Source organism: Bombyx mori, chromosome 2, assembly GCF_030269925.1.
Source record: "Bombyx mori chromosome 2, ASM3026992v2".
Taxonomy (NCBI): domain Eukaryota; kingdom Metazoa; phylum Arthropoda; class Insecta; order Lepidoptera; family Bombycidae; genus Bombyx; species Bombyx mori.
The window spans coordinates 6186027-6202452 of record NC_085108.1 but is presented as its reverse complement, the minus strand read 5'-3'; the positions used below and the strand labels follow the sequence as shown (position 1 = coordinate 6202452).

General features: G+C 38.4%; 2 protein-coding genes across 4 annotated transcripts in view; one reads left to right on the top strand and one right to left on the bottom strand.

Moving 5' to 3' along the window:
- Positions 1–16426, top strand: part of LOC101735982 (transcription factor CP2-like protein 1) — a 204404-nt gene that overhangs the window by 35609 nt on the left and 152369 nt on the right. The window lies entirely within an intron of this gene.
- Positions 2759–16426, bottom strand: part of LOC101736113 (unconventional myosin-Va) — a 76308-nt gene continuing 62640 nt past the window's right edge. For all 3 annotated transcript variants that reach the window (XM_038015241.2, XM_038015246.2, XM_038015251.2), the window contains 3 exons: positions 14253–14384; positions 13330–13446; positions 2759–12112 (listed from right to left, as the gene is read on the bottom strand). In XM_038015241.2, the coding sequence (XP_037871169.1) occupies positions 11984–12112; positions 13330–13446; positions 14253–14384 (378 nt within the window). In that variant the 3' untranslated portion in view covers positions 2759–11983. The remainder of the gene's footprint in view (positions 12113–13329; positions 13447–14252; positions 14385–16426) is intronic.

The following is a 16426-nucleotide window of genomic DNA, read 5'->3' as shown; positions in this document are numbered from 1 at the left end:
TGGTACCTACCCGCGCGGATTCTCAAGAGGTCCTACCACCAGTAAAGTAAGTAAGCGCTTCCTTCATTCGCGTTTTCAATATTCGCGGATTAAAAAAAAGCGACCCAATTCCTATATTCACGGCTAAAGACTTGTGCAGCTTTCGCAGACGCTGGACAGTTCATAAGTCAACGCTCCTATACGCTTAAACCCGAAGAAACAGTAGTTAACCATTCACACGACTTCGCTCCTCGCGTTCCGGACAAAAAATCCATAAAAAACTTTTGAAGTAATTACTAGTTAATGTCGGCAATACAGGTTGCGCTGTCTGTGGAATCCAAGGCTTAAATGAACCTTTTTTTACCATCATTCACGGATAAAATTCCCGGGGGCATTTTCAACAGTCAAGCAAACTCCTGCGAAATATGCTTTAATGCCTTATGGTTTGATTAATAATATGCCTTATGGTTTGATTTGTATTCAGTTTGAAATATGGGACTAATAGAGCAGATACTTCGATTGCGAGACCTGACATCGTTTTCCTCCTAAGTACGTAGGGCATACAAACCCAGGACTAAAAACAGAAAGTAGAGTTTATTGATCTCATCTCTATATCCATCCGATTACGTACAGAGGTTGTTTCATATATGTATAAAAAAGGTAATAATAGACAAGTGGGTATGCTCACGGGCTCAACCTAAGAGAATTTGCTAACACTAGCCCTAGCAGGAGCCGTGTTTCGCAGAATCTACTGCCGGATCGGAAACGCGACCCACTACGAAGATCCGACGAGAAACTCAGCAGGTTTTATCTATGGATTATAAAAGGTAGCGTGTGTCTGTATGTACCCTATAAACTTCAGGTAATCTTCTGATTGGGCTAACGGGCGATCCTGAATATGTTAACGCGATCGGATCAAAGTTAAATCAAAGATCGGCCAGCAAAGCGCGACTTATTTGACAAGCTTTCAAAACGATAGATTCAAATTTACGTCTCAATGTGTGTGACGGTATGAACCTACCAGACGGAGTATCTTCATTCGGCAAATCGAACGCTCTTGGCATAGTGGTCATGATAATGATGATAATGATACAAACAATCCTCGCTCTGTCTTTACTCCTACTTGCTTCGTATTCCTCAATGCCTCAATGATAGTGACCACTCTTCTGCATCATTTTCTCTCGCACGATTTTTCTCCTACTGCTTCTGTCTCCGGCGATGTAGAGGGCATTGTAAAACATGGAGTCAAGGGCGGTATGGACCTGGTCGGACTAACGCATTGGGCAACCCCATCGAGGCCACATTCTGCCGCTATATATTACGCAAAATAAATAACATCGTATTGATTTCAAAACGCGACGAGTAATCTCAAAATTAAATTCCCTTTAACTAAACCGATTAGTTTGTCTTCAATAACATTGACATAGCGACCGCGTTCTTATCAAAGGCTTATCATTGGATTTAATAATTTACATTAATTCATCGCAGCTAGATTAACATTGTGAATACTGATAATGCGGTCGAGTGTGGTACTTGATTTCTCTAATAAAGATCTTTGGCAGGTAATCTCTAGAACAGTCTGTAGTTACCATGGACAAGACATTTACTCACTTCGATAAAGCGGCACGAAACGAGAACTCTCTCATCGTGGCCGCCGGTAACTACATTCCCGATCCTGCGGACAGAATGGAAAGCAGTCGACGTCGCCCAAACACGTCATTTCGAATCCTCCCGATCCACTAACGGTGATTTTAGGTACTTCAAGCACCGGTCATCGTTCTCCTTGAACCTGTCGCTTGCGAGGAAGGGCTCGACGAGTAAATTAAGCCACAGACACAGCCCACTGAGTTTCACGCCGGATCTTCTCAGTGGGTCGCGTTTCTGATCCGGTGGTAGATTCTGCGAAGCAAGGCTCTTGCTAGAGTTTGTGTTAGCAACGTCGTCAGGTTTGAGCCCCATGAGCTTACCTACTAGTTAAGGTTACGCTGAAATAGCCTCTCAAGGCTTATGTAGGAAAAAAAAAGAACATTTACCTATCCTAATGAATGAAATAAAACGTAGGAACAGAAGAAAAGGCACTTAATATAAAGCGAATAAGATTCCAAAATTAACGGTCCTGGAAAGGCATCCCACATATACCCATGCCCTCTGGGCGCGGGGACCTCGTAGGAGGATCGGCCCTTGGGACTGAAAAATTAAGGCCATGGAAAGGCCGCCAATCCACCCTGCGTACGATGGCCAAACCGAGGGGATTTTACACCGGTTGGAGGGACAGTTTACTAGTGTCACTCAGCATCAGGTCTCTTACTGACCAACGGGCGGCGGAGGAGTTTCACTAGATCTCCCAGAGTCTCAGAGTCCAAGCATGACCAAGACTCACCACCAACAAGGAGGAGGAAAGGAAAGGTGTAGAGTTGGCTCTCGAACCAAACGGCTGCGGTGATCGACATGCGTCTGCCCGGCCCTTCAAACCGAAACGCATTACTGCTTCACGGCAGAAATAGGCAGGGTGGTGGTACATAGCCGGAAAAAAATGGTGTTGGTACTTACACGCACGGACCCACATTCTGCTGTAAGTTAAGATGAAAAAACTCAATATCTTCCACAATCATACCCAATCCGTAAGGAGCCAATTATTTATCATGTCGCACCTTCTTAAAATTGACGCAAAAGTAATAATGTTGGTAATGTCAAGTTCACACTTTTTTTTCCTTCGACACGCAACTCCAACACTGACTCTTCAAAAGGAATCATCTTATTTAATACAAAATAAAACTAATTTCCACGAATAAATCATTTCTATTTTATTGCACAGAAACAAATACAAAAAAATTGACCGAATCATGATTATCATTTATTGTAAATAAACAATTGATATACTTATTATTATTTGTCGTTTTTTTTTTAGTTTTCATAAATATATATATATAATGATATTTCATATAACTTGAGCACCCTAATATACATATGAATTTCAACAACGTTTACCTGTAAACATACATAATATATTTTTGTTTGATTTAAAATCTACAAAATTGTAACAATGGAAACATTTCGCTAAAATACATTGTCTAGTTTTATTTTTAATTTTTTATACTAAATGAACAGTTTTCAACGCTGCATCTTTAACTTATCCATACATTCAGACGACTGAAGGTAATTGGTTCAAGTCTGAATGGCATTTAATTAATAGAACAGAATTTAATTAAAAGTGTGGGTAGGTCAACCACAAAACGGATCGACGACCTATTGAGGTTCGCGGGAATCCCCTAGATGCAGGTAGCGCAGGACCGATCTTATGACGAGGCTTGGGGGAGGCCTAAGTCCAGCTGGACGTCTATGGGCTGATAGTATAGAATAGAACAGAGAGGCGAGCACGAATGGCTATCGAGAAAGTATTCGCTATCGAGAAAAAATGTATAGGATTAAAACAGCGCCCCTACCGTCCGTTAAAAAGAACTATATTTTTTTTAATTGCCCTTTTAGACAGACGAGCATACGGCCCACCTGATGGTGAGTGGTTACCGTAGCCCATGGACTTCAGCAACCGGGGCCGAGCCAAGCCGCTGCCTACCGCTAGCCAAGTCGCTGCCTGCCGCTAGCCAAGTCGCTGCCTACCGCTAGCCAAGTCGCTGCCTATCCTTTCAACAGCACGAATGAATTTACTTAACTACTTTCGTTTTGCAATCAAATTGTCTATGTTCTCAAAACTCGAAACTCATAATCGAGAGAACTAAAATCTTTTGGACAAACTGTAAGATTTATTTTCGCAATTCGCAATAGGCAATTTTCGGATTGCCAGATAGCAACACTGTTGGTGGGAGCAATGGCAGTAGTGGGGGACGTGATATAATAAAAAAAGCGGTAGTCTGAAAAAAACGGAACAGAAAGCAGTGTATTCAGTAGTGAGCAGACATCTAAAGATTGTACAAGTGGAGTTACAAATAAAGCAATACAGAATTAAGTGTTAACTATTGCAATCTGTGTATTTATTTACTGGCTTTGGAACCCGAGTCTTACAATACGGTAACGTTAATCTCGATTTAATGTAATGATCCGTTTTCGTATCGACAATTCGATACATTTACATTACTAATTCGATAGATTTTCATGCCTCAAGTACGTACAGTACTTGACAGCCTTTTTTATTATGTGGCAGCAACAGACACGACTGTACAGTGCCTGCCGAAAACTATTACACATCGATTCTTAGAAAGAGACAGTCGGCTGATTTCGGCTTCGTAGAGCGTTATCTCTGTCGCACACTAGCTACGCGACTTTTGTCGGTCGTTTTATTACGTGCGACAGAGAGAACTGTATACGAAGCTAAAATTAGCTTAATGCGTCTTTCCAAAAGTCGATGTGCTATATCTATTGCCGGGTACGGTACCTATACGATCGTAGATACTGCGAGAAGGAAGAAAGTATTCGCACACTCGGTGACTGCTGCACTAATGGTGAAAAAACTAACGAGATGCGAAGAATATATTCGTGGAAGCAGTCCAGTTTATGCTGGTCTTGGACCTGGACAAATTTAATACTATCGAAAACCCACAATATATCCATTGAAGTTGTCTTTCTAAACTATAGCTCATATAAACGCTGTAACTTCTATAAATTTTCAATAACATCACAAAATGTTCACGTTCGTCAAAATTTGAAAGTTAAATAATTTTTTCCGTATGTTAAAAACCCGACCAACTTAGCAGCAATTTAATTCGTGAACTGATCAGAATTAAAAAAAAAACACCCTTCGTATAATTTTCTCTGCACACGAAAACCATCTAGTGTGATTGAACTATTTGTTGAAACGTATTATTTTAATCAACCAAGAATCATCATCTTAAAATGGTCGTACATACAAATAACACATTAAAACAAATTATAATTTAAAATAAAAAAAACTCTCGTCGAGATTGGTATATGCATTTTTGAATTGATTATTTTTCAATTCTCTCATTATCTAGTGAATGGAATCGAATATTAAGACTATTAAATTTGATAACGAACGATGCTTTCCCAAAGTGTTCTGATAAAGCTGTCGATACCTTGGTATCATCGGGACGAGTTCCAGTGGTAATACCCAAAAAACGGAAAAGAGGGTAGATCGATTTGTTTGTTCCCAACAACCTACCCGCATTCCCATTAACAGTTAAAATAACTTTAAGAGCCCATTCAATAAAGATGTTTGTAAAGCATTGCTTATTTATGCTTTATCCATACTGTTGATTTATTATGTATATGTAAATATATTGGAATATAAATCATATAATGATTTCATTCTATATGTAAAAAGTATATATCTATTTATTATATGTTTATTATATGTATTTATTTTCTTTAATAATGTCTTATTAATAGTACACCGAAACACGCCTACTCTATCTTTTATCTTTTCCAGACTTTCTGTAAATTAAACGGTTGTCTGGAAGAGACCGCTTTAGCGATAAGCCCGCCTGTATATCTACTTGCTTACTCTTTTCTTTAATGTTGGGTTTGGATGTGCAATAAAGTGTATTCTTTCTCTCATTGTCTTAGCTCCTAAAAGTCAATACATAATATAAAACAAAGTCGCTTTCTCTGTCCCTATATCTGTCTGTCCCTATGTATGCTTAAATCTTTAAAACTACGCAACGGATTTTGATGCGGTTTTTTTAATAGATAAGAGTGATTGAAGAGGAAGGTTTATATGTATAATAACATCCATTAAATAGTGGAGAAATCAATAATAAATTACAGTTTCCGAAGCGAAGCGAGGGCGGGTCGCGAGTTTAATATAATCGGTGACCAACATTATTATACATGGCAAGTCTATTTCTACATCAAATACATTAAAATACTTTCAGGCCTGATTTTCCACCGAAGCTAAGAGACGAGATGAGATGCGCGAGACGTTTACAGAGACATCTGATCTCATTCCCCTCCATTTTCAATGGAAAATTAAGTACATTTGAAATACTGACAAAACTATGATTCCCTCAGGATACAATCATAAAGCACGTACAATAAATTCTAAGTGATATTAATCACAGTTAAATATTAATCACGCACACGTTTATATTTGAAAATGTTGGTATATATACCGGGAAAACCTTGGTATAGACGCTGCGCTTGGTATTACGCCGGCTCCACACGTGGCCCCAACATAGGCCCCAACGCCCAATCTAGGAAATAGCATTGACCCCAACGTTGGTTGTCGGCTATCGGGTGTCGGTTTTATTAAAGAAATCTGTGCCAACGTTCGCGATCTGTCCACATGTTGGCGCTTTGTTCAGTCCTGTTGCAACACGCGTCGAGTATGCATGTCGCGATCCACCATCTCCTTTGACGTGGCTTTTTCTTTTTTTTTTTTTCAATAATAAATATAAATTATACGCACTCAGTACTGTAAAAGCGCTTAGAGCAATTTGGTTCTGGCGTTGGATCTAACGGAAAGGAATTAGTATAACAGCCAGCGTGTGGACACTTATTCATCAATTTAACCGCTCAACGTTGGTAGTAATGTTGGGGCAAACGTGTGGAGCATCTCGTATCTAATAAGATACGAGATGCGCCTTAAACGGCACGCGTGGCTGCATGATATAAAAACTTGTGTCTTATATAGAATTTGCATTAAAAAATATATATATATATTATAAAATGCGTTTGAACATAGACTATATCAATTTGTCACTTAAATTTTTTAAATTGAATTTTCGATCGATACCTATACTTCTAGTTTAGTATGGACTAAGTTTGCTTCTCGAATGAATGATATGAAATTAAAAAATAAACAACACGATTGTAATAAACGAAAAGATGTAAACTAGAAAGAAAAAAAAAACTACAATATATGACAACACTAAATGTTGCCATATCGAAGCACCTCACAATTTCTATTATGGTAACACTGTTCCATTAAATAAATAATAATAATAACGTAGGCAAACTTAACATGAATTAATTTGAAACATAAATATAATCTGAACTAATCGTGAGACAATAATATTAATCCTTAGAGCGCGAACCGTCGATAGATCGACTCTCTATTAACGCGCATGCGGAGCGTCGGAATACCGACTATTGCGCAGTTTGATTACAGGTTTCAGATGTGTCTTAGCGCGCGAATGTAAAACATTTCTAACAAATTAACAACATTTATAATCCAACCGAACATCCATCTACATTTGAGGAAAATAATTAAGATTCTGTGCACACTTCATTATTAAGGAACTTTTTTTCTTCGAAAAATCTTAACAATTTCTCCAAAATATGTAAAAATAAGCTCAACACTAAAAAGGTTAAGAAAAAAATGGCTTAATAAACAAACACGGTTTACATTGCTGTCAGATAATAATATGAGAACGGATGGCGGTTGGGGCCAGAAAGTTCTTGAGTGGCGACCGCGTATCGGAAGACCTCTCACAAGATGGAACGAAGGCATATTGAAGTTCGCGGGGATCAGCTGGATGCAGGCAGTGCAGGGCCAATCTTTGTGGCGAGGTTTGAGGGAGGCCTATGGAAAGCAGTGGACTTCTGTGGACTGATAAGAAGTACTCCGGGAGGGATAAGCAACTTCGGCTAAAACATTAAAAAAATTCGATTCCACACGACCAGCCTCGTGCCGTACAAACACGACGTAGCTATTTTAATATAAACGATATAACTTCTCCACATTAATACTATTAGAAGACGCGGCTAGCAACAATTCCGTTCTAAAAAATATACGTGTTTATAAAAACAAAAACAAAAAAAAAACACATCAAAATAATAACAGTGACGTAAAAACGATTTTCAAAAAGGCAACACTAGGAATGTTCTAGCAAAAATCTTACGAGACCTCATTTGTAGGTTATAATCAAAAAACTGCGTTAAGTTTACGAGCAAACCCAACTTCTGCATCGAGGATTATCTGACAGAAGACCGGAAATAGGCACGCTGGTGGTACCTACCCGTGTGGACTAAGAAGACGCCCTGCTACCACTAATTACTAACAAACTTTGCCAGTTTGATTACACGATGATATTCCTTCGCCGTGGAAGCGAACATGTGAATTTTATTAGAAAAACTGATGTTTCTTCGCGCGTTTTTAATACCAGCATGGAGTCTCTTACCTTAAGGCCACGAGGACTTGAAGACGTTTATGGATTCCGTTATGGCCGATCACGACCAGATCTACCTGCCTAAGCATGCCAGAAAGCACAGGCAAACTTTTTCGTGACTCATCGATCAGCAAAGACCTTCTTTAAACATACGTCACGAATTGAAAACGCAGTAATGTTAATTTGAAAATCGGGTTTAAAAAAAAAAACACGTTACTTACAAAAAATCAAGAACTATTGAAATTTTACCTTCCAAAATAATATCCTACTATTATAATAATAAACTAGAAAAAAAAAATGTGTGCGTGTACTAGTGTACACACGTAAGAAGTGAAACTTGTTTATGGCCTTATTTTTCGAAAAATGATCTACATGCAACTTTCTAGAAATTGGTTAAATAAAGTTAAATTAGATAAAGTTTAAACAAAAGGATTTTATTATCATAGACATGAATACAAAAAAGTTAAATTAGATAAAGTTTAAACAAAAGGATTTTATTATCATAGACATGAATACAAAACAGATGGCGCGTAACGGAAAAAAGTGACGCGTAACCGAAAAATGTGACGGTAAATTTTTTTCCAACGCCGATAAGGAAGTTTCACTTCAAAAAGTTAAATTAGATAAAGTTTAAACAAAAGGATTTTATTATCATAGACATGAATACAAAACAGATGGCGCGTAACGGAAAAAAGTGACGCGTAACCGAAAAATGTGACGGTAAATTTTTTTCCAACGCCGATAAGGAAGTTTCACTTCAAAAATCTTAATTTGGAGACACGTTTTTTTATAATCACAAAAAAGTTATACACTCAAAAATATATTGAAAAAAAACCATAAATACGATTTTCAAATTTCCCGCTAAAATGCGCGAGCTGTCAAAAGACGTCACTGTCTACATTACCGACCAGAGAGTATCCAAACACTGCTAGCGTTCCAGCGACGCGTAATTCTCAAAACATAGAAAAATATCATTAATGGAAAATGGCTAAGGGTCTGTTATCTGATTCGAACAGGATTTTGTTCGAAAGTAATTTTGAAAAAAAAAAAAACTGATAATTAAATTCTTCTAATTAAGGAAAGTCTTCTTATAAAGTCAGAATAGATTTAAAGATTTCCTTCACGATATTACATAAATGAACCAAAATAATAACTAAAATAATAATAATAACAAAAATCAATTAAATCTATTCTTTACAAATATGATATTTAAATTTATTATTGTTTCATATTATGCAACTCCATAATATGCTTATTTGCAATTAAATTTTATATCACTTATATCGTTGGAATGTGTGTTTCATATAATAATTTATTTCTTTACCCAAACAGTTAATTAGAAATTCTATGTTATCTCACAATGGCACCTCTAATTATTTTTATAAAAATGGCATACTATACGGAATGATTAGTTACAACACTTAAAATGCTAAAAAATTATTATACCTATAAAGAAATAAATAATAGCATGTTTTATTTTAAATATTTTTTTTTTAAAGCGAGTGTACTTTTACCAGGTTTGACCTTTAAAATTTTAATTTCGTTTATCTTGATTCTCATCTCTGAAACATTGTTAAATATATATTTTATACACTCGCCTTAACAAACAAGATAATTCCGAACCAAAGTGCAACAAGTCTGTGAAAAGAAATTCCGTTTTGTATATATTTTGCTTTCACAAATAAAATAAAATTAATTCGATAAAAAAAAAAACAAAGTGTACATTTCTTTAGAATAATGAAACTTAAATTTCATACTACAGACGTGATATTGTACAATGACGTCAGAGTTCAAGTTGTATACAAAACTGACGTTGCGAGAGCAAGATAGAGCATACCCTCTCCGTTTTCATGAACCAGTCTTGTCTCAAAACTTTAAGTCAGTTTCAATAATACATTCCACATTGTTTTTAATTTTTTTTATTGCCCGTGTAAGCCGAGCTTACGCCCCACCTGATGGTGAGTGGTACCTGTTGGAAACTCCTTCAGTCCAGACCAGACTTGTCACACTTTAGTGTCAAACTCACACATATATCTATGCAATGTAAATTTAGTATCCACATACTAAATTCTGAACACCCCAAGTGCATTTTGATTAGAAAAAATATATATAAGTACTGATAATGTTAAAGGCCGGGGTGAAGCATTCCGGACACAATTGTGGTTAAGGCAGTGCTTAAAAATGGCTCCCAGGGCTGCTTAAGTGATGTATTGTATACAGGGTGTGATGAAAACGTTTTCAAAGCCGAACCGCAAAGAAGCTAATATTTAAAGTTAACAAAAACAATCTTCATTGACTAATCATGAATTTATCTATATATTTGTTTGTACATATTTATTTTCTAGGCGTCATTTATATTTTTTTTGTTTTTTTGAAGACACTGATAACCGAATTATGGTCGCCTATACTTTGTACAAGAAAATATACAGGGTGTCCCAGAAAGTATGGATAATCCTGAAACACATAGTAGAGTTATAGGGGACACAAAATAAAAATCTTAGGTAGTACCCAAATTAATATTAAAGAAAAAATACGAAATCTTATGATTAAAATTAAGGTTCAGGTTAACTTTTATAAAAAATTACATTAACTACTCATACGATTTCTTGCATATTTCTTAGCATAGTCCATGTAGAATATTAAAACACCAAAAAGCCTATGGATTTCATTTATTTGTATCTGTTGTATATTCCAGAAACTCACAACAGTATGAAAAATATCAACTTTTTTAAAATACGTAATTTGGGTACTTACTACCTGAGATTTTTTTTTTTTATGACCCCAATAGCTCTACTATGAGGTGTTTCAGGATTATCCATTCTTTTTGGGACACCCTGTATATACATCATTTTTGTGTGAGCATATTTCGTGCATTGTGAGGTCGTTGACCCTTCGAGTCACATGACGTTTACTTGATAATACATTGTGTGCAATTCAAAGCTGTCAAACATGATATCATCGCAGTTGACATCTCTCTTACATGCGTAGTTTCCTCACTGCTGAGGGTCGTGACCATCATGTTTTGACAGGATTCTATTTTTTCTTTATTGCCCTTGTAGGCAGACGAGCATACGGCCCACCTGATGGTGAGTAGTTACCGTCGCCTATGGACCTCAACAATGCCAGAGACAGAGCCAAGTCGCTGCCTACCTTCTCGCAATGTCCCTCCAGCGCCTCCGATTATTGCCCATATGAAGGACTTCGTGGAATGGAATCCCTAGTGTGGTGCGGATTAGATCGAACCATCTCGATCTTCCCTAATGTCGACAGCTAATCTGCCTTCAATTACAGGAACGATTCGAACACACCCTGTATATTGATCAATACGACTGAATCTAGCTAAAATTTTAATAATATTACAGAATAAAATATTTTCAGAGCTTTCGCAGTTCTGTCGGCGATAGCAACGTTGTATATCACAAACAAATATAATTCGATGAGCAAATCAAGAGCTTAGTATCGGTGGGGACGCGATCATCCGAAACTACATTTCTGGTCTTGTCAGTTGACATGTCAAGGTATACACGGAAACGAATAGGAAGCCCGAAAAAAAACGTCCATAGAAATTGTATTGAATAATCAGAATCAGAATTGTTATTTAATGACCTAGTATGTGATTTACAAAATAATTCTCAGACTATCGAGTCCCCACCTAAACTTATTAACAACTAACAATCAACCTTAACTACATTAAACTAAGGTCTATATTTCTCTAAAGTAACTAATCAAAGAGTGAATCAACTAATAATATAAATCTTTAAGTACATAACAATATTTTCACAGTCGACGTTCAAAAGCATGTCTGTCTCTTTCCTATCTGCTGGCGAGCGAGAGAGACGGACTAGGCCTTTCGATTCTCAACTAGTGAGGGAATTAAACAAAACGTTGGGGCTCAAATTCAACCTTATTCGTATGGCGGTAGATTATATTTTGGTGAGTACGCCATCTAGCTCCAATATCTCCGGGAGCTCGACCGCCTCCAGTCGTATCGGTGAGGGGTTGAATGGGAATTGTACGGAGAATATCATCTTGGAGTTCATCAGTAGGTTTTGCTGTAACAAATTTATTAATTATCAGTCAATTTCGCATGGCGCTAGTGTTTTTTTAAGGGATTTTATGACCTGGTAACTAAGACCTTTAAGTCATGTCTTATTTTAATTTATATTGTTATTTTTATGAAAAATGATAATATGAAATGAAATGAAATGAAGATGATTAATTTGAGACATTAATCAGCTGAGATGAAATTAAATGAAATGAGATGAGATGATATTATAGGATGTAATGTAATTTCAGTAAAATGGTGGTCGTTTACTGAGACTTTTTGGAGGATCCCGTGAAGTTACGTCCAGCGGCTTTGTGTCATTTTCCCACATTTGTGCACTTTCACAGATATTAAACAGTTAATAAACCACCGTTATTACACATTTGAACCTGAAGAAACACTAACTAGACAAAATAAAACAAATCACACAACTGCACTCCTCGCGTTCCCGCCAAAAAATTCGGCGCTAGTGTAGGTCGGCAGTGTTGCCAGTCTCAAATCTTTATAAACATTTTTGTATGTTTTTTTTTAAATTTTTTTTGAGCTTAGATGGGTGGACGAGGTCACATTCTATCTGGTGTTACGTGATTACTGGAGCCCACAGACATCTACAACGTAAATGCCGCCACCCACCTTGAGATATAAGTTCTAAGGTCTCAGTATAGTTACAACGGCTGCCCCACCCTTCAAACCGATACGCATTACTGCTTCACGGCAGAAGTAGGCACCTACCCGTGCGGACTCACAAAACGTCCTACCATCGGTAATTACGCAAATTATAATTTTGCGGGTTTGATTTTTATTACACGATGTTATTCCTTCACCGTGGAAGTCAATCGTGAACATTTAAATACCCTCACGGGTTCCGACTTTTTGGCGGGAGCGCGAGGAGTGAAGTTGTGTGATTTGTTTTATTTTGTCTATTTAGTGTTGTTCAGGTTTAAATGTGTAATAACGGTGATTTATTAACTGTTTAATATCTGGGAAAGTGCACAAATGTGGGAAAATGAAACAAAGCCGCTGGAGGTAACTTCTCGGGATCCTCCAAAAAGTCCACTGAAAAAATCTTAGTAAATCAACACCCATTTTACTGAGATTATATTTCATCTCATCTCACTTCATTTGATTTCGTCATTTTTCATAAAAATAAGAATATAAACTAAAGTAAGACATGACTTAAAGGTCTTAGTTACCAGGTCATCAAATCACTTTAAAAAAACTCACGGGTTCCTTGTCCGGATTGGAGCCGGCCTTCTCCTGCATCTTCTTCTGGATCTCGTGAATGAACTCCCGCGTCACCTTCACCTCGTACTCTTCGGCTGGTGTGTACATGTTTAGAATCTAGACGGAAAATTTTCATTGTCAGCATTTTTTCTTAGGATAAAACTTTTTTAGGACCATTTTGATTTGAAATTCGGTGAAACAAGAAATAGACAAACATAGGATTTAGCTTACGAGAGAACAAGATAGAATATTATTGAGGTTTTTATTTCGAGATTGCACCGCACACATTTTTAATAGTTTAATGGGCGATAGGTTAACCGTCTCGGAAACAGCTACACCATCATTGATCGTGTGCCCCCCTGATGGTAAGGCGCAGTGTGAGCGCGCAAGACTGGGTAACCACTAGTCCAACCCTATATCTCACAGCATTTTTTTTTATTGCTTAGATGGATGGACGAGCTCACAGCCCATCCGGTGTTAAGTTGTTACTGAAGCCCATAGACATCTACAACGTAAATGCGTCACCCACTTTGGAGATATAAGTTCTAAAGTCCCAGTATAGTTACAACGGCTGCCCCACCCTTCAGACCGAAACGCATTACTGCTTCACGGCAGAAATAGGCGGGGTGGTGGTACCTACCCGCGCGGACCCACAAGATCGATGCCATCTAGTTTGGAGACCTGGTCAGTCTGATCATATAAGCGGCTGTTATTTCAATCCTCTGACGTCACGCGAGAGCCAGCAGTGTAAAGCGAATATTAGTGTCAACTTTTATCGAGTCGTCCTTTTTTTTAATTTCCCTTGTAGGCAGACGAGCAAACCGCCTGATGGTGAGTGGTTACCGTCGCCCATGGACTTCAGCAATGCCAGGGGCAGAGCCAAGCCGCTGCCTACCGAAAACCTCGCGTGCCTGGCTTCGTACCTTGCAGACTTGCATGGCGGTCAGGTTGGAGCACATGTCCACGGTGCTCTGGACGTCCTGCATGGACTTTCTGGCCTGCAGCAGCTGCACGGCCTGGGTTATCGGCTTCAAGACGCTCAACACCTCCTCCACCTGAAATACACGAGCCATTTTTTATTAACATGCCACTTCGACAAAGCGGCACGACACGAGAACCCTCTCATCATGGCCGCCGGTAACTACATTCCCGATCCTGCGGAAAGAATGGAAAGCAGTCGACGTCGCCCCAAACACGTCATTTCGGATCCTCCCGATCCACTAAAGGTGCTTTTAGGTACCTCAAGCACCGGTCGCCATCCTCGTCGAACCCGTCGCTTGCGACGAAGGGCTCGACAAGTAGGTTAACCCACAGACACAGCCCACTGAGTTTCTCGCCGGATCTTTTCAGTGGGTCGCGTTTCCGATCCGGTGGTAGATTCTGCGAAGCACGGCTCTCGCTAGGGTTCGTGTTAGCAACGTCGTCAGGTTTGAGCCCCGTGAGCTCACCTACTAGTTAAGGTTACACTGAAATAGCCTCTCAAGGCTCTCAGCTAGGTAGAAAAAAAAAGTATTAACATGGTAAGCATAGTGTCCACCTGATCCGGCTGTCACTCGTGGACACTGACAATAGACTAGTCGAGTTCCACCTGTCGCTGTGTACGCTGCTTAAACCTGTCTTGACGAAGAACATGTCATAGCGCTCTGGCCACATTCGGGAGGGGGGCGGACAGACCATAAATATTGAACTGTTCAATTTAAAATATTAAGTCATAAACAACAAAAAGTATTTATTACATATTCAAATTTGTATCAAGTATATAAACCAATTTATTTTATTCTGTTTTCATTTTATTTTGTTTATTTTAACGAAAACTTCATTTATATACCTAATCTACTTGTTTAATAAACATACTTAATATGAGTCGTCTATTATCAAAGGTGGCAATCTGTGCATTTGGACAAAATTTTTTTATTGATATGTCAATACAGATTGAGTTGAATATAATCGTCTCCTTCAAAGAATACGGTTCAAAACCTGCATTAAATAAAGGTTAATACTTAACCTGTTATTTATCTAAGATATCGTTCCGAAGAGTTTTGTGACTGCCAATGGAATACAAAGTCAATAATTCGTTTTTCTGATTTACCAATCATTGTCCAAAAGTCAGATTGCCGGCTTTGATAATAGTCGACTCATATATAGTTTGTTTAGTCCTTCTAACACATTTAAAACTCTTTAAAATGAACAATGTATTAACTGTATAAAATGAATGAATGGTTTTTAGTGATGGTAGGACCTCTTGTGAGTCCGCGCGGGTAGGTACCACCGTCCTGCCTATGTCTGCGCGTGAAGCAGTAATGCGTTTTGATTTGAAGGGTGGGGCAGCCGCTGTAACTATACTTTATATCTTTGAACTCATATCTCAAAGTGGGTGGCGACATTTAGATTGTAGATGTCTATGGGCTCCGGTAACCACTTAACACCAGGTGGGTCGTCCACCCATCTAAGCGATAAAAAGGAATAAAAAAAAAAGACTGAATGAAATGAATGAAACTAAGTGTGTTAGCGTCACACAATGGAAAGGTTAATGAAAGGTTAAACGTCAATTTTACTTTAATTATTGAACCAATGTAGGTGCATTTGGTACGTTGTCCTGAATAACCCTTTTTTTATGATTGATAGATTACTAGTGGCCCGGAGGCCATTCCAGCTTCACCAGGACAGGTGGGCGAGCAAAGGCTCAGCCAGAAGGGGGTGGGATTTGCTAACGGCTACCCGAGCGCCTCCGAAGCAGGCCTAACAACTCAAGAGTAGCTGCTTCGCGAATGAATCCACTACCGGATCGGAATGGCAACCCGCTGAGAAGATCCGGCGAGAAGCTCAGCGAGCTGATGCATGGGCTACGTTGCACGTCGACCTCTTTGTCGAGTTCAACGAGTACGGTTACCGGGGTCCCTAAGCCTGCTCCTAGTGTTAGAGCTGAAGGCGTCTAATGCAAAGGTTATTGGATCTGATGGATCCGTCAGGACGTGTCTAGGGCGTCGACGGTGGCTTGTTCCTGCGTGATCAGGATTCGGCCTGGATCACCCTTAGTCGACTATTAGATGTACGATACTGCGCATCAAGTGTAATAAATAACTAAAATAAAACACAA